Below are 18,409 nucleotides of genomic sequence, written 5' to 3'. Positions count from 1 at the left end.
TTATCAATCTTATAAGTGAAGAAGTTCATAAAATCATTACTGCTGTGTTGCTTGGAAACTTCTGGGCTTGAAGCTTTATTTTTCGTTAGTTTAGTTTATATTTATTTTCTTCTAATAGGGTTGAAAAATAAGCAGATCTAGCAGCTTTTAAAGCCTCTCTGTAAGTAATTGAGCTCTCCTTCCATGAAATGCGAAATACCTCTAGTTTTGTTTTCTTCCAGTTGCGCTCCATTTTTCTGGCTGCTCTCTTAAGGGCCCGAGTGTGCTCGTTGTACCACGGCGTTGGACTATTTTCTTTAATCTTCTTTAAGCGCAACGGAGCAACTGTGTCTAAAGTGCTGGAAAAGAGAGAGTTAAAAGTTTCTGTTGCAATATCGAGTTCTTCTAAGCTATCTGGGATGCTGAGATGATGAAACTGATCAGGAAGATTATTAATAAAGCAATCTTTAGTGGCAGAAGTGATAGGTTTGAAACATGGAGTTGGCTTTGCAGCCCTGGCTAAATGCAAATTACACGAGACTAGATAATGATCTGAGATGTCATCGCTCTGCTGCATAATTTCAACGGCATCAACATTTATTCCGTGTGATAATATTAGATCTAGAGTATGATTACGACGATGAGTAGGTCCTGACACGTGTTGTCTAACTCCAATTGAATTTACAATGTCTTTAAATGCCAATCCCAATGCATATTTTTCATTATTGATGTGTATATTAAAATCACCAACAATTAGTACTTTATCTGCAGTCAATATTAATTCTGATAGAAAGTCCGCAAATTATTTGATAAAGTCTGTATGGTGCCCTGGTGGCCTGTATACAGTAGCCAGCATAAATCTCAAACGTGATTTATCATTTATACTATATATTTTTACATTAAGCACCAATGCTTCAAAAGAATTATATTTAAAACTTGATTTCTTAGTGGTTTTGAAACTATTACTATAAATTACAGCAACACCTCCCCCTTTGCGTTTCAGACGAGGCTCATGTTTATAACAGTAATCTTGCGGGGTTGATTCATTTAAAGTAATGTAATCGTTTGGTTTTAGCCAGGTTTCTGTCAAACACAGCGCATCTAGGTTATTATCTGAAATCATATCATTAACAATGAGTGCTTTTGAAGTAAGCGATCGAATATTCAGCAACCCAACACTGTAAAAAATGAATCATGAGTCTTGTAATTTTCATTAAAAAAATTGAGGTGATCATTAAAAATATTATGTATATTTTATTAAGAAAATTGTGGTTAGGGTTTTATTGAAAATATTGAGAAAATTTCACTAATAACACCAAGAGATGCATTTTCCTATTTTTTTTAAGGAAACATACACAATTTTAAGGCTTGAATTGAGGAACTGATAAACCTCATAAAATTAAGGAAAAGGGGCTACCTATTTATTTTAAGAGAATTAGCTCATTTATGCGGTTTTATTTAGAGACACCATTGTTTGTTCCCAGCATGCTTTGCACATGGCTGGAAATGGAGAGTAAATCTTGAAATTAAGTGTTATTTCATGTGTTTTTGAGTAAAGGGAAACATCTGTTAATGTTTAATGTTCAGGTATGTTTGACATTTGAAAGAGTTTCTATTATGTTAAAGTTTCGATCGTTACCATTGTGCAGAAGAGTAGGGCTTATGGTTAGGTTGTGAATAACAGCATTTATTTTATATTATGAAGCATGTTGTTATATACATGTAGCAATAACTCTTCTAATGATAGTGCAGTAACAAGTTTGATTCTGTGCTGTTTTAGCAGCATACAGTCTTTTTATAAAACAATATATCTCAAAGTTAAATATAAACAGGTCATATCCATTCACTTAACTTCACACAATTTTGAGAATAAAAAATACTTCAAATAAAAAAGCACATTTTCACTAAAAAATTGTGTGTCATAGACTAAATAAATTAGGGCGTTTTACATGATTTATTCAGGTAGATTCCATGAATGAAATCAAGCTTTAACTACTCAAAAATATTATGTGTAATATTGTTACCATAATTTTTTTAAGTAAATAGCAGTAACATTTTTTACAGTGAAGCTTTAGCATTTGCTCATCTGTATTATAGCTGTTTTTTATTTGTTGAACATCAATTAAATTTTTAACCTTAGATGGGTTAAAACGTTTTTTGGATTTCCAAATTCGGGGAACAGACACAGTCTCTATATGATGATAGCTAGGTGAAAGAGGCTCTATGTGATGGGATTTATCTGAAATTACGTAATGTCACCAAATTGAATAATGCTGCAAGTTTCAAGGCACTTCAGTGGGCCTTTAATAAGTCTGTACTGAAGAGGTGCTATACGCTTGTTTTTAATAATAGAATAAAAAAATAAAAAAGTATAAGAATGATGATGTTTTAGACAGGTAACTATACTAATAGAAAAATAGAAACCTTATAAACACGAGTACTTATTTTTTTACATAAATTATTTTTGCTATTGAGATGACTTGGAATATTTCACCTAAATTACCTAAATTCACCTAAATTAAGTTTTGATACAATCAATAAAGACTGTAGCCGAAATACAAGGCAGGGTACTATATATATATATATATATATATATATTAGGGCTGTCAAACGATTAATCGCGATTAATCGCATCCAAAATAAAAGTTTGTTTTTACATAATATATGTGTGTGTACGGTGTATAATTATTTTCTATATATAAATTCTATATATTTAAGAAATATTTGCATGTATATACTGTGTATATATATTTATATTATATATCATTTATATTATATATAAATATTTTATATATAAATAACACATTGTTCTTAAATATATATGCATGTGTGTGTATTTATATATAGAAAATAATTATACTCCATACACACACATATATTATGTAAACACAAACTTTTTGGATGCGATTAATCGCGATTAATCGTTTGACAGCCCTAATATATATATATACACACACTATATTAAATAAGTCAGTACTGAAGAGGTACTATAAACTCTTCAGCTTCAATGATAGCCTAATAAAAACATAATAAAAGAAAAAATAATGGCAGTCTAAAAGAAAAAAAAAATATATAAGGATGATGTTTCATTTGAATAATTTTCCATTCTAATCACCGCTATTAATACACACTTATTCGTGCAAGAAAGAATTAAAGCAATTGAGAGATTTCCTTCTTTTAAAAAAAACATACTAATTATCTAGTTGACGTGATAGTCATGTGACTCCTGTGGAAGGTATGCCCCGTAAGCCCCGCCCACAGCGCCTACGTAAGAGAGGGGACTCCCTTGCCAACTCGCTAGTCCGTCATGGATGCATAATCATAAATTACTTGAGTGCCTCCATTAAAATTTGTGTCACAGGTGCAAGACTGGTCATATACTGCTAAGTCTTTTACATGTCGAACTGTCCTATCACAAATAACAATACAAGGCTGCAAGGTGAATTGTCCAATGAAATGTAAGGATACGTGTCTAATGGGCCAATCAGAATTCGTTTTACTCTTGTGTGCCTCCGCCTCTAGATCTTACTTAATCGACTAGTATCTTCTGCTGCAACATATTTACCGCAAAACACCAATCTTTCCTTTAAAGATGTTTCTCTGGATCTGTCGCATAGGGAAAAACACTAACATGGCCTTTTCTTTCATCTAGCGTCAGGTGAGTGAGAGATATCAGCGCGTTGTCTTTTAATCTGGCAGTCTTTCAGTACATAGTTCAGCCCAATATGGTTCATAAAAATCATGATGATGTGTCAGTGACTCAGAACAGAGACTTCGTCACACATCTCAGATGTCCTGTTATTGATATTGACGAACTGTCCCGTGCTGTAACGAGTTCATTTTCACCACATATTAAAGCTTGATGAGTGTGTAGCTTGATTGTCCCTGACTGACATTACATGAGAGGTTTGCAGTCTGCAAATGTAAACAAACGCTTTCAACAGACTTATTTGTTCAAATTTGTGATTTAAAGTATTGGATTTTGGATTTAGGGTCACAGAGTTATGAAATATCCAGAAACTGATGCAAGACTGAGGCCATATTTAGCTGATGGAGGGATTGGGAAGGTGTCAAACTACTGCTCTGCCAAGTGTGGCACTTGATAATGCTGGGCTGTTTCTTCAACTATGTGCACTTTTTATTATTTTCATTAATTAGTTCACAGATTTCAATTTTTCTTTTCTTTTTTTGTGATGGTCACATGGTCATATAGAAACTTTGCATTATTTTGTCATTTATTTTACTACTTTTCTAATGCCTATTTTGTATAGATTTGATCTTTTTTTATTTAAAGGGATAGTTCACTTTGAAATTACATTTTGGCATGTTTTAGCTTACCTCAAGGGCATCCAAGATGTAGGTGTCTTTTTTTCCGCAGTAGTTTCAATTTTGATATTTTTAGGTCAAACCGTTCTTGTCTGTCAGTCATTTAATGCAGGTCTATGGTCACTGTCTCAAAGAGCATGCACAGAGTCCAAATTAAAAGAATTCCCCATCGTAAGTACACATTGATGGCCTAAGACACGAAACGAGCGGTTTGTGTGAGAAAACGAACAGTATTTATATCGTTTTTAACTCTTATACACTAGATGTATACACTAGATGTCGCCTTGTCTACGGCAGTTCACTAGAACGAATGTCTTTAAGGCGACATCTAGTGTATATATATCTATGCACCAGTCTGCGCACACGTCACACAGCAGGAAGCGCCCGCGCCCTCAGATCACTTGGACGTGGCTGTGTATAAGAGTTAAAAACGATATAAATACTGTTCGTTTTCTCACACAAACCGCTCGTTTCGTGTCTTAGGCCATCAATGTGTACTTACGATGGGGAATTGTTTAATTTGGACGATGGGGAATTGTTTAATTTGGACTCTGTGCATGCTCTTTGAGACAGTGACCACAGACCTGCATTAAATCACTGACAGACAAGAACGGTTTAACCTAAAAATATCAAAATTGAAACTACTGCGGAAAAAAAGACACCTACATCTTGGATGCCCTTGAGGTAAGCTAAAACATACCAAAATTTAATTTCAAAGTGAACTATCCCTTTAAGACCAGACCCAATTTTAAAGTATGACCAATAAAATTAATAATAATTAATTTAGTACATTTTATAACTATGATTATCGCAACAGGGTCCACTGTTGAATATTTTTTTTGGACAAACTGTATATTTAAAAGTGTTAAAAAGAAATTAAACAAATTCTACATGGCCAAAAGTGTTCATAATTGAAGAAACACGCACTTATGTTATGTACAATTTTACATGATTAAATCAGATAAATCAATATTTTTAAACTACATTTTCAAAGGGTGTTTTCTAGTCACAAATAAAGGCACAACAGAAGTGCTTTAGTATGATGTAGGGGTTGCACAGACTTGTCGACTTTAAAGGTGCAGTAAGCGATTTCTGAGAAACTCTGTTGATATTTGAAATCACCAAAACAAACACGCCCCTACCCAACAGGATCACGCCCCGTTCTTGATAGCTCCGCCCCCAGATTCACAAGGCCTGCATCCGAACTCGCATACTCTCTTGAGTAGGTACTTATTTTGAATAAATTACTTCACAACCATTAAAACAGTATGTTCTATTTAGAATGAGTGTGTGTAGTATGAATGTAATCTGGACGTACTACATTCGCCATGTTGTCATTATCATGTGACCTACCAGCACCAGTTACTTCGCTTCACTGCCATTCACAAATCCTCTCCCGTGGCCTCATAAGATAGTAAAGTCCATCGTATGCACACTTCAGAATCTCCCTGGAAGAAGTCACCCGGCTACTCTTTTATGAGTACTGTGAATTCAGACATACTACTTTTGTCACATACTGTCTTTCGCCTACTGTATAGTAGGGAAGTATGTGATTTCGGATGCATCTCAACACATGCACCTCCCCCCTCATGAGTGGACACGCCCCTTACTGCTATTTGACTACAAGTGTGTTTTCGCACTCGGTCCGATCCACTTTCAGCAGCGTTTCTCAGAATACTCTTGCTGCACCTTTAATGCTCTGCCATGATGCTTTAAGCTTGACTTTGATTAGTCGCTGATCATGTGATTTTTGACACTAACAACATGGCCGTCTTGCAGAAGACTACTGGCAAAAGACCTTCAGACTAGGGGTGTGCTGGTTTCAGAATTGGTGATGACGGTTATGAAGTGAGTCAAATGTGACGGTTCGTAACATAACGTAACATTATCCCGGAGGGGCGTCTGCGAGTAATAATATATCTATATTATTACAAGATATAATAATATCTAATTTACCATCATCATTCAGCAAATATGGATTTATATCATTTAAACAAATCTTTAAATATATCTAATAAAAATGTCATCTTAGAACCTTGATTTCAAACTATGGTGCACTACATCCAGTCACCTTCAATGTCATATTCATTTCTTTTTTCACCATGTGCTATATGTTCAATTAGTGTCACTTTGTCTTAGTTATTTGAAAAAAATATAATTCCCAGTGTGCTTAAACTTACCGGATTACTGGGAGCCATTTTGGTTAGTGTTCAATTCATTTTTTATTCATATTTTTTTTAAACAATTTTTTTATTTGCGAAAAATAGTGAGATAGGATTACAGAATAAAGAAGTTGCCATCAAAAAAAACAAAAACAATATCAGTCCAACACTAGTTAAAATGACAAATAAACGCATACTCCACAAGTTATGTGTGTTTATATACCATCTCAATAGTTTTAAACAGTTTATTGTTCAGGTAAGTTCTAAACTAATGTGCATTGTAACACACACACATAGACAGTATGCAAAACAGAAACATTCAGTAGCGCAGAAACTTACTATCAATGTTGTCCTGTTATTTATCAAAAGATCTGCTTAAAAATCGAAAAGTTCTGTCGTATATTTCTTTCTGTTTTTAAAGTACCTAAAACCCACAGCTTTACTATCAGTAGAGAGAGACTGCACAGACAGGTAGGTTTATATACACACGCAATTGTTCTCGCACTAATGCATTCAAATAAATGTAATCTTACTAGGTGCTACTTTATATGTATGTCATTTAGGACGAGCAGAAATCTGTAAGAAATATAACGACCCATGTACAAAGTAACTGATAAAAATAAGCTGTTATGTCAGCGCAATGGCACTGTGGGCATCGTTCTGTCATATGCCCAGCTCGAGGTTCATGCTTCTCAAGCCAACATCAAACTTTAGCCTCTAGTTGCAAATTGTGGCATGTTGCAATGCATTCGCATCTCTTGTGTTTTTATTAAAAACGTCATCAGCGATTAGTCAACGTCAACTTGACTTTAATCACATGCCTATCGACTTCAAAAATTCTGAGGTCGTTCAACCCCTAGGGTGATGATGTGCAGCTTAATTTGAGTTTTGGTGGGATTGTTGTTGTGGATATTAATCTGAAAGACATTCTCTCTTTTCAGGCACCTTTTGCAATTATGGAGGCTTAAATGGTGGAGAGTTTTGGGGGGAAGGAGTCTTTCCCCTCAAAGTTGATGGACTTATTGGCTGGACAGTACAAAGAACTGAAGGATTTGCCTTTTGTAAAATACGATACACACATTACAGGTTAACTTATTTTTGAGTCAACTGGAATATATTTGTATGATTTTGTACAGAATTTTTTTTAATTTTCTTTGATGCAAATGATTGTTCCAAAGGTTTTGTCGAGTGTGTTGCTGAGATGGTGGACTGAGATGAGGTAGATCTTCTCTCTGGGGCCGCTAGGGTGCTGTGGAACCTCAACACACGCACAATTCTAGCGCCCTGAAATTCACAGCAAGGCTAAACGTATTCCCTGTTTTTTCATTCTGTTTTCCTTAATTTATTGCTAGAAAGTGTGAGAAATCTAAGCTCAAGCTTGTGGGTGTTTTGGATTACTCTGGTGTTGTAACTCAGCTAAAATGAGTCTGGGAAGCCCAGACTGCACACCGAAGTGCCGTTCTGAAAGGCACGCCGATGAAGTGATCGCCGCTTTGACCAGCGGTTCGGAGGGCCGTCTGCGGGGCTTTCTCTCTGTCCACTGTCACAACGCAGCCACCCTGCGGGATGAGTTTGGGCGCACGGCTCTGCACCTCGCTGCCTCTCTGGGGAAACGGGACCTGCTTCAGTGGCTCCTGGACCGTAAACATGCCGACCTGCTGGCGAAGGACAAGGAGTCTGGGTGGACCGCACTGCACCGCAGCGCCTTCTATGGGCAAATTCACTGCCTCATGACACTCATCAAGGTGAGGACTGGTTTTCATTAACCTATGCCAATATTAGAGAGATGGGTGACCAATGGCCAGTATAATGTCAATACACATTTTAAAGGAATTTAATGAAGTTAAAGGGATAGTTCACCATTTGCTCACCCTCATGTTGTTCCAAACCTGTATGAGTTTCTTTCTTCTGTTCAACACAAAAGAAGATATTTTAAAGAATGTTGGCGTCACCCATTGACTTCCATTGTATTTTTATTTTTTTTCCTACTATGGAAGTCAGTGGGTGACGCCAACTGTTTGATTACCAACATTCGTTAAAATATCTAATTTTGTGTTGAACAGAACACAGAAGAAAGAAACTCATACAGGTTTGGAACAATATGAGGGTGTTAATGATGACAAAATATACATTTTTGGGTGAACTATACCTTTAAATTATGCAGAAAATTGCTAAATTAAATTGCAGTTGGACACTTCAACTTTTAAAATGTGAAAACCAGAAATGTGCATTTTCATCCTAAGCCAGTCAATTCTGGAACTGTCACACAAGTAATGTAAAACTTCTGTTAATTTAGCCAAGTGTGTATTATCGTTTTATGCCAATAATTTCAAAATGAGCAAATGATGCCTGATTAATTGGCCTGGATGATATATTAGTCAATCACAGTTGAAAATTCCTGCAGATTTTGAAACCCAGTGGACTGAGAGTCACTGAAACTGCTTTATATTTTCCTCCCAATTCTATTGGTTTGCAATGTTGTCTTTCATTGGTCTATGTATCTTTGTGTTCCAGCATGGTGGAGGACTGTCCATCCAGGACAAGGAGGGTCTCTCTGTCCTAGACCTCACCATGAAGGACCGCCCCGCTCATGTTGTTTTCCGAAACACTGGTAATTAAAATGGGCTAATGACCTTCTTAATTTTTATGATTGTACCAGTGTTAATGTAGTACTTATAACAATAAAACCTCGAAATTAAAATTCTGTCCTCATTTAGTGATCCTCATATTGTTCCAAACTTCCATGATTCTTAGTTCAAATCTTAGTTAAAATCAAAGTTAGAACTTTAGAGAAATATGATGCATTTAAATATTATTATTCAGTAAAAGCATAGAGTGGCCAGTGGTTGTCATGCTCCAAAAATGATGACAAAACACCACAACAGTAGCTGATGCATGGCATCCTCTTATGAGACCTGTCAGAACCAATGGTGTTTGGTTTCATTGATGTCAAAACTGGTGTTTTGCGTCATTCAAACTTGCAGCATAAAAAGTGTAAGAGTGAATGATATTTGGCAATCTCGTAGAACTCTTTTGGGACGCTTCACGGTCCCTGGTCACTGACTTCTTTCATTCAGTGGAAAAAAACAGCAAGAATATTATTCAAAATGAAATATAGGGAACATGCTTGGTTTGGAATGACATGAGGAGAAAGATTTAAAATGAGAGAGTTTACTTTAGGCTTAAACCTTAAATCAATAAACCAAACGTCACATTTCCAGGTCCAACACTCTATCAGATCCCAAAAGCAAATGACAAATGGTGCTAGTATACACTGTAATACTACAGAAATAGCATGATCCTAATCTTTATCTCTATACCGAAAACTCAGTTGGCCAGGCAGTGATTCATCTCTTTATGAATCTTTAAAATATTGGTGTCTGGGATGCCGTGAGCATAAAGATTGTAGTGTACACCATGAGTTTTAAAAGCTTAGCTTAATGTGTGATATGAAATGGATTGGAGGCTTGGACCTAGAAACTGTATTCAGTGCATTAAAGCAAGTGGATAACTTGTGTCCTTGTTTTTATCTCATTTCAGACCCTACTGAAGTGTACACTTGGGGAAACAACACAAATTTTAGTCTCGGACATGGAAACCAGGAGAGCAGACACCATCCTGAGATCGTGGACCTGTTTTCAAGGTCTGGGATCTATGTGAAGCAGGTAAATGTCTTTTAGGTGAATTTTTTTTTTAGGTTACACTTTATTTTGATGGTCCACTAGAGTCTGTAAACATAATGATAAATTAAATCATTGATTTAACAGTTTTGTTCATAGTGTGTAGACCAAGATTCCATTCACAAACATCCAGAGTCCCGACTGCGAACACAGGAAATCTCACAAAATCTCTCACGATCAAGCGTGACTTTAGAGTAAACAAACATGGTGGACGACGGGAAAGAAGAAATGGCGATAATAGTGTTTGCACTGGGTTTTACAGAAAATTCAAGAAAAAGTTTTGGATTAAGTCATGTTATGCTTCTGTCTCCCATCATCTTGCTTTTTGATTGGGTATCGTTTCATTCCACGTGACAATCTATAGAGTTCGTGCGGGTTTGTCCTCGGGGTTTCTCCCACACAACATGATTTCTGATCGTCAAAAATCAACATGTTGGATTACAATTTGATATCGGTGAGGCCCCGGCGTTCTTCCGAGCAGATTCAATCACTCTTAACACACCTCACACCACAGGAGAATCTGTTAAGATAATCTGTAGAACCATCAAGATAATCGGGACTTTAGTGTTACCTTTTTTATTTTATTTTTTCATTTACTATTTTCACTTTTTTTTTGTGCTGGTTTTCTTCTTCAAAAGTTTTCATTAAAGTGGTCATGAAACGGAAGTTGCGATAGACTTTTTCTTCCCCACTGCGACGTATATACGAGAGAACCGCTTCTGCAACAAGACAAAATGTAGGCTTGAAACTTCTTTTTGTCCATCGGAAATTGATTGGATGGTTGTGGTTTGCTATTGGTGGTAGAGATGTGCGGATGGGCTATTATTTCATCCGCAACCGCATCACAAAACTCATCATCCGTCCGCCATCCATCCGCACCAACGTTTTTGACCAATTTTCAAAACCGCACCCGCCCACCATCCGCTGATTGGTGTATACATATATTTTTCATTTGATTGGTTCAACCTCCCGCCACCCGCCCGAATTTAATTAAAATATTATTTTTCGCCACGTCATCCTCCCAATCCGCGGTTTATCTGCGGAGTCCGCGGCTGTAACCGCAAACCGCGAATCTCTAATTGGTGGATCTCTTGTGAGTGACAGGTTGCCCCGCCCTCACGCCAGTCAACACATCATCAGAGAAGAGGAGAGATGTTGCTGCAAGAGGGTTATTTTGATCAAAGATTTGAATAAAAAAAAAAAGAAAAAGAAAATGTGCACTGATATATAATTAATTATAAATACTGCAATAATAAAACAAGATTTTGATCTCTTGGTGACTTTAGTGATAATATTTACGATGTGGTCACTCTCAAACTTCTCTTCATCTTATTACTTCTATTTAGATACATTTTTGCTGATGCAGCACATAATGCAGTGAAATCCTCATCTGCAATGCTGTTCCTCAGGGTTTATTTATGCAAACTGGGTCTAAAACTCCCCAGGGTTATGTGTGACAACAGAGGACGGTGAAAAACAGAGGACCTGCTAGTGTTGCCTTGATAACGGGCTTCTCAACGGGGAACTCCTTCAAAACAAAGTTCTCCAAGAGTCCTTGCAAACCATCTGAGGAGACTTGAGCCCTATTCGCACGGGTTTAGTATTATCTGGGGACCACGTGTGATTTAGAAACCCCCCCCCCCCCATCTGAATTCCGTGTGGCGCATTCGCACGAGATAAGCGAAGCCCGTGATTTTACTCGAATTTACTGACTTATCTCCCGGATATGATGTCAATAGGCTATTGCTTGGAAATGTCTTGTCGTTATAGGTCTAGCTGTACGATATATCATAAACAGAAGAATGTTCTTTACCGCATGCTGCTATACATGTCATCCATCTCCAGCTAATCATTCTTTTTGTTTTTGCTCTTCTGATGGTTTTCAGCTTTCTCTTTCTGCAAATTCTATAGTTGAATGGTGTAGCCTATAGCGATATGACCCAGCACCCCAAACACTCCAACACAGCCTCCATTCTTCACGAAAGATAGATAAAAAGGCGCACAGGAAACAAAAACCTTGAAAAAATTATATATGACCCCGCCAATCACAGAGATGCCGATTCGCACGGGACTAATATTATCACGGGACCTCGGTGTTCGGCGAAATATGGGAGGGCATTTGCGGGGGAATTTTTACTTTACAAATTACAGACATGGCCGATTCACACAGGATTAAGATCACAGACAACCTCCGCAATTATTACAAATGACTAGAGGTCACCAGGTAATACTAATCCAGTGCGAATAGACCTCTTTGCTTCTCTGTAAATTGTTCTTGAAAATGCCCTCGAGGATGAAAACTATGTTCAAGCTGATGGAGAGAAGCTCTTTGTGTTGGAACTCGGGCATTTAGCAGATGTGCATGAGCACTTAGGTGATTGTCACCGCTTTGGCATACTTGACCCTGACAGCTCAACTCATGCCAACATCACGCTTTGAACGGTGTATAAGCTTCCCTTTTTTCCGTGGTCATAGCGGGGACTCATTTGCATTTTGGATGGATAACCAACATGTGCTCATATGTGGATGGGAAATGTGATCCAGTAGTGTTGCATGATCCCATTGTCAGCCTTTCATTTGGTATTTTGGCATTTTTGAAAGGAGAAGAACAAGAAGGTTAAGGGTGCGATCAAAACGAATTTAGTAAGCCAAATCTGTCAACCATTTAGGATGATGGGAAACCTCCAGAGAGGCTTCTGACCTATGTAAAGACACTTCAGCAACTCCTTTCATTTGTCATTGTTTAGTCGGTTGTGTGTGATTAATTTCTGAAGTGCAGGGCAGGCCTTTAATTTTACAGTGCCCATTGTAATGGCGGATCTTGTTTCCCGACCCTTTCGTCCGCTCTCCAATGCCCCCCTAAGCTCATTGTGTCCTGCCACGCTGTTCTGCAGATGCTTTCAGTTAAATATTAAAATATTCATTCAGGGATAACAGCAGCAGATTAAATAAGCGCTGTGAATGCGTGCGTATGGCAGCGAGGGAGAGCGGGTGCCAGTCAGTTCTTCAGGCGCAGAGTTTGGACACTTTACAGAACATCTCTTGCTTCTGTTTTGGCCTTGAGGAGTGTGTTAAATTAATGATGATGTTGACCCTCGAAACCCCTGCCCCGCTGTAGTCGACTCCAAGCCAATCCAGAGCTGGCACGCTCTGTAGAGAAAGGGCAAAGCTGTCATGGCTAAAAGTCAAGCCCTTATGATGAGCAGAACGCAGCAGGTTCATTCATTCTGTAGGTTATCGACCAATAATCTCACCACTATGAATTTGTCTATTGTGTTTACAGTGGCATCAAAAGTGTTTGGTACAGTTGGCTAAAAAGATGTCTAATTGTCATTGCATACATAGCTCAGAAATGGTTCTGAGAGAAAAAAGGCCTTTTTTGCAGTTGCACTTGCTTTGATATTTTTGCAGTGACATTTAACCAGCTTGTCTCAATGGTTGTGTCTGAAACTGAAGCTACCAAATTAGCCAGTGACTTTTCAGAGAGTGTGTTTGTGTGAATGAATTTTTACCTCCCAAGTAAAATGATTTCATATCAATGATAGCATCTTGTCTAAGGATCTTGAGCAAATGTTTAATGACAACAATACTTATTTCTTGTTAAAATTATGAGATGAAAGATGAAATCATTAAAAAGGACATTTTATGGGTTCATTTCTTTCAGTCATTCCACATATACGTAACATTCAGAAGTTTGGGGTCAGTACTTTTTTCCCTCTAGAAATTAATACTTTTTATTAAGAAGTGATGCATTAAATTGATCAAAAGGGACTGTAAAAATGTTTATAATATTACAAAAGATTTATTTTTCAAACAATGGTCTTTTGAACTTTCTATTCATCAAAGAATCCTGAAATAAAAAGTATATCACGGTGAAAATATGAAGTAGTTACTGTTTCAGTAACAGTAACAAACTGTTTTCAACACTGACAATAATAAGAAATGTTTCTTGAGCATCAAATCATATTAGAATGATTTCTGAAGGATCATGTGACACTGAAGACTGGAGTAATGATGCTGAAAATTCAGCTTTGATCACAGGAATACATTTTATATTTTTAAATATATTACAAAAGAAAGTAGTTATTTTAAACTAATAATTTCACTGTTACTGTTTTTACTGTATTTTTAATTGTAAAAATGCAGCCCCCGTGAGCATATGAGATGTCTTTCAAAAACATAACTTACCAACCTCAAACTTTTGAACTTTAGTGCATTCTGGTTTCAAATTGATCATATTAAGGCATATTAGTGTACAGGATGTTACATACATGTTACTCATTCCTTGATGCCTTCTACATTCTTACTAAAAATCGACCAAGGTAATAAAATGAAAATGCTTGAAGTGAAAGTTTTTGGCCAAAATCCAAATGTCTGGACTTACTGGGCCAAAAACCAAAAAATGCTAATTGTCAGGTTGTTTTTTTAATTCAGTTCAGTTCAATTCAATTCAATTCTCATTTATATAGCGCTTTTCACAATACATATTGTTTCAAAGCAGCTTTACAGAAAATGCGTGTCTGTTAAAATTTAGAGTGATCTGTTATGTACATACATCTGTTATGTGATCAGAAATGTACATAAACAAATCACAAAGTTAGCTAATATTGTATTAATTTAAGGCAATGAGCTCATTGAAGTAATGAATACATGTTTGTCACCAAATTAAATATTTTTTTTTTAGTTTTTTAAAGCTTCTACATTAACTTCTTTTACTAAGTTCTATTTTTTTATCTTTTGCTGAAAATAATGTGCTTGTGCTACATAAGTGTGGCTTATGAGTTATATCAGAAAGAGGACCATGCCTGCCTGTGCAAACATGATCTTGAATGATGATGATGGCCTCATTGTTGTGTTTCTGTGTCTTTTGAGGTGGTGTTGTGCAAGTTCCACTCGGTCTTCCTGTCCCAGAAGGGTCAGGTGTACACATGTGGACACGGACAGGGTGGACGACTGGGACATGGTGATGAACAGACATATCTGGTAAGATGTTTTGGTGTGGGGTAACGCATATATTCTCCACATCTGCTTTCTAAGACTTGGTGTCCATGTTCACATCAAAGGTTCCCCGAATGGTGGAGGGTCTTTTGTCCCATCACTGCTCACAGATTGCAGCGGCCCGAGATCACACTGTCGTTCTGACAGAGGAGGGGTATGTCTACACTTTTGGGCTCAACACCCACCATCAGCTGGGTCTGGCACCTCCTCCTGCTTCCAGCCAAGTTCCCAAACAGGTCGGTCAGCCTGGGGCCACATTTGCAAAACATTCTTAAGAATAAAATTCTTCTTAACTGACATTTTCTTCTCATTTTCTTACTTAAGAGAAAAACACAAGAATATTTTGTACTCCCAAAAAAACTTAAGATTGTTCTTATCGTTTATTCCTAACACTGTTCTTAAGACAAAACTTAAGAAGAATTAACTTTCTTGAAAATAATTTGTATTATTATTCATTGTGTACTCACTCATTATATAAATTGTACATTTTAAACAAAAAAAGTTACATAGTGTACTTTTAAGAAGATTTTTGTGTATCCGAACCCTTGTTTTATGTATGACGCACTGTTTCACAAATTTAATAAACTGTAGGTAATTCCATAAATTACATTTTTATGTTATTTTCTATTGACCACAGGTCACATCTAAGTCCCTGAAAGGGAGGTCCGTGATTGGTGTTGCAGCCGGCCGGTTCCACACTGTTCTTTGGACCCGAGATGCGGTTTATACCGTAGGATTAAATGGTGGCCAACTTGGTAAGAGGCTCAAGTACCCAGATCTGTTTATCACAGAACACAATCAGGGCTGCGTTTCTCAAAAGCATTATGAGACAAGCTGACAAGCCAACCGCAGAGGAATTCAAGTAACCGCAGCAACCGCGATATTCACGTCTTTTCTTTTTTCATAAGGCGAAACCCTTCTTGTTTTGAACTTCGTGCATGTGTATTGAATGTTAAATAAGTTAATAATGATAATAAGACGTGGTGATCATGGTTTTATCATGGTGATTTGTACAGAGGCTTCGTGGATTTGCACTTAAGCCTAAACAGACTGTGAATGAGAGAGATCGACTGAGCGCGTGCGATTACCTGCGTCTGTATTTGAGGTCAAGTCATACTCGTGAAAAGGTTGCCGTGTCCAAGGAAAGTTAAATATTTGTCCTGTCATCCTTTTAACGTTTAAAATAAAGGGTATTTACCATGAATGGCATCAGCGACAGCGCTGGTCAGCATCCACAGCGCGAGGAACTCGCGGTCGCGGGAAACAAAACTCAGTGAGTCACGCATTGAATCAATGCCATTTGTCTCTGTGCAGCTTCAGTGTTACCCATGCGACGCATTGCTGGTCAGCTGAGCCTTGAAAAGTGGAGCTCAAAGTTAAAAATAATTAACCTTGTGTCACTACTATCTTTTAATGAATCAATCAGCGTTTTTGAACGTGTTGTTGAATGAATGGTTTAATGACTCACTCGAAGACAGTCCGTTGCCGTAACAACTGCGCTCTGAGTGACAGGCTTTCAATGCGCAGAGATGCTGTTTAGATTCGGTTTATTTTATTTTTTTACAGTCTATGGTTTATTGGTTACTGAAAATGTACTCGTTTTTGTGCATGCTGACCACATCATGAAACTTATTTATATAGCAACAAATAAATCCAAATAAATTAATAAATGCAGTAAAACCGCATATCGCGCTATTGAGCCACTCAAAATTACCGAAAGGGAAAATCCTTCACCGCGACAGCCCTAGTGAGCTAAGTTGATCGTAGAGGCCATTGGTGGCAATCTGCTAACGATGCTTTTGGGAAACGCATCCTAGATTGTTTAACTGATCTAAAATCTCTCAGGTGTATCGCAAGTCCTCTGCGTGCAATTTCACCAGAGCATCTGCTTCATTTGCCTCTTCCCATATGAAAAGTTGTGGTCCTACCATTGTGATACATTCAGGTTACCTGCTGGAGCCCAATGGAGAGAAGTGCGTGACTGTTCCTCGACAGGTGTCCGCTCTGCACCACAAGGATTTGACCATCACTATGGCGGCTGCGAGCAATGGGGCCACTGTGTGTGTGACCGAAAAGGGGGATGTGTACCTGCTGGCAGATTATCAGTGCAAGAAACTGGCCTCCAAGTGAGTGGAGTTCAGAGACTAGAGTTTGACAATTATGTTGCCTTAGCGATACAGATTTTGTACAGTTTTTAGATCTTGAAATGTAATTTGCAACAGGCACTTAACACAAGCTAGGTTTCCATCCACATTATTTTATGCAAATTTTGAGGTACTGCATAAAAATGATGCAGATGGAAATGGTGCTTTGTTTGGAAATGTTTTATGCAATATTCAGTTGGATGGAAGTCCAACACTGTCCTTGTGTTTTTCTCCAGACAGATGAACCTGAAAAAAGTACTAGTGAGCGGTGGTAGTTTGGATCATCGTATTGATTCTCAGCTTCTGCATGATGGTGGAGGAGAGAAGCTGGTGATTCTGGCTCTAGATGAAACTGGAAGGGTGAGTGATATACGACACTGAACTGAACTTAAATATGCACATCAGAGACTCTAACAGGATAAAAATATTACTCAATAATTACTTGTATAACTAAGTTTAAGATGAGATTGGGTTAAAACTTCGGGTGTTGGGTTAAAGCCTAAAAAAAATATTTTCCGATAATCAACTGATGTGTTATTATCATACAAAAATTCCTGCCTAAACTGCCTCATAAAAATGCTCATGAGGGAGTTGTCACAGTGCCTGTTGTGATGTGTGTTATTTTACTGAAAGAGAGAATTTATCTTTCAAGACTCCGATGAAGATGCTGTTTGTATTCTCGGGGGGAACAACAACAACAATGCTGATGTAAACACACCGTCAGTCTGAAAAAGTCTCACTCTCTACTCAGCTACTAAAAGCAAAATTTCTAGATTTCTTCTTTAGCTGTAAAAGATTGTTTCTAGAATTAGACTTCTGTTAATCAGAATTTGGCAAAAGGGAAATATTTTGACGTACAATCTTTGGAAACATTTTATCTGTTCTGGAAGAAGAATAGAGATGTTCGTGGTCTACATAACAGTGACAGCTAATGCTCTGTTTCCTAAAATTATCACCTAAAGTGCAAGAACAACAAAGGTCCTAAGACCAAGCCTTGTGGCACACCATATTTTGCAATAGGTCAGGCAGATTTTCATTTACACAAATCGGTGGCAACAGTCGGACAGGTAAGACCTAAACCAAGCTAGTGACTGTCCATATTTGCCAACACGATTCCCTA

General features: G+C 37.4%; 2 protein-coding genes across 2 annotated transcripts in view; both read left to right on the top strand.

Moving 5' to 3' along the window:
- ube3d (ubiquitin protein ligase E3D) overlaps window positions 1-18,409 on the top strand; it is a 255,586-nt gene that overhangs the window by 94,254 nt on the left and 142,923 nt on the right. The window lies entirely within an intron of this gene.
- Window positions 3,498-18,409, top strand: part of ibtk (inhibitor of Bruton agammaglobulinemia tyrosine kinase) — a 43,858-nt gene continuing 28,946 nt past the window's right edge. Inside the window, exons 1-10 of the mRNA XM_079895662.1 lie at window positions 3,498-3,637; window positions 7,409-7,686; window positions 7,824-8,212; window positions 8,982-9,078; window positions 10,008-10,132; window positions 15,020-15,130; window positions 15,211-15,381; window positions 15,783-15,900; window positions 17,091-17,271; window positions 17,526-17,649. Of these exons, the coding sequence (XP_079751788.1) occupies window positions 7,889-8,212; window positions 8,982-9,078; window positions 10,008-10,132; window positions 15,020-15,130; window positions 15,211-15,381; window positions 15,783-15,900; window positions 17,091-17,271; window positions 17,526-17,649 (1,251 nt within the window). The 5' untranslated portion in view covers window positions 3,498-3,637; window positions 7,409-7,686; window positions 7,824-7,888. The remainder of the gene's footprint in view (window positions 3,638-7,408; window positions 7,687-7,823; window positions 8,213-8,981; window positions 9,079-10,007; window positions 10,133-15,019; window positions 15,131-15,210; window positions 15,382-15,782; window positions 15,901-17,090; window positions 17,272-17,525; window positions 17,650-18,409) is intronic.

Source organism: Squalius cephalus (assembly GCF_949319135.1).
Source record: "Squalius cephalus genome assembly, chromosome: 15".
NCBI lineage: Eukaryota > Metazoa > Chordata > Actinopteri > Cypriniformes > Leuciscidae > Squalius > Squalius cephalus.
This window is presented reverse-complemented; position numbering and strand designations above follow the sequence as displayed.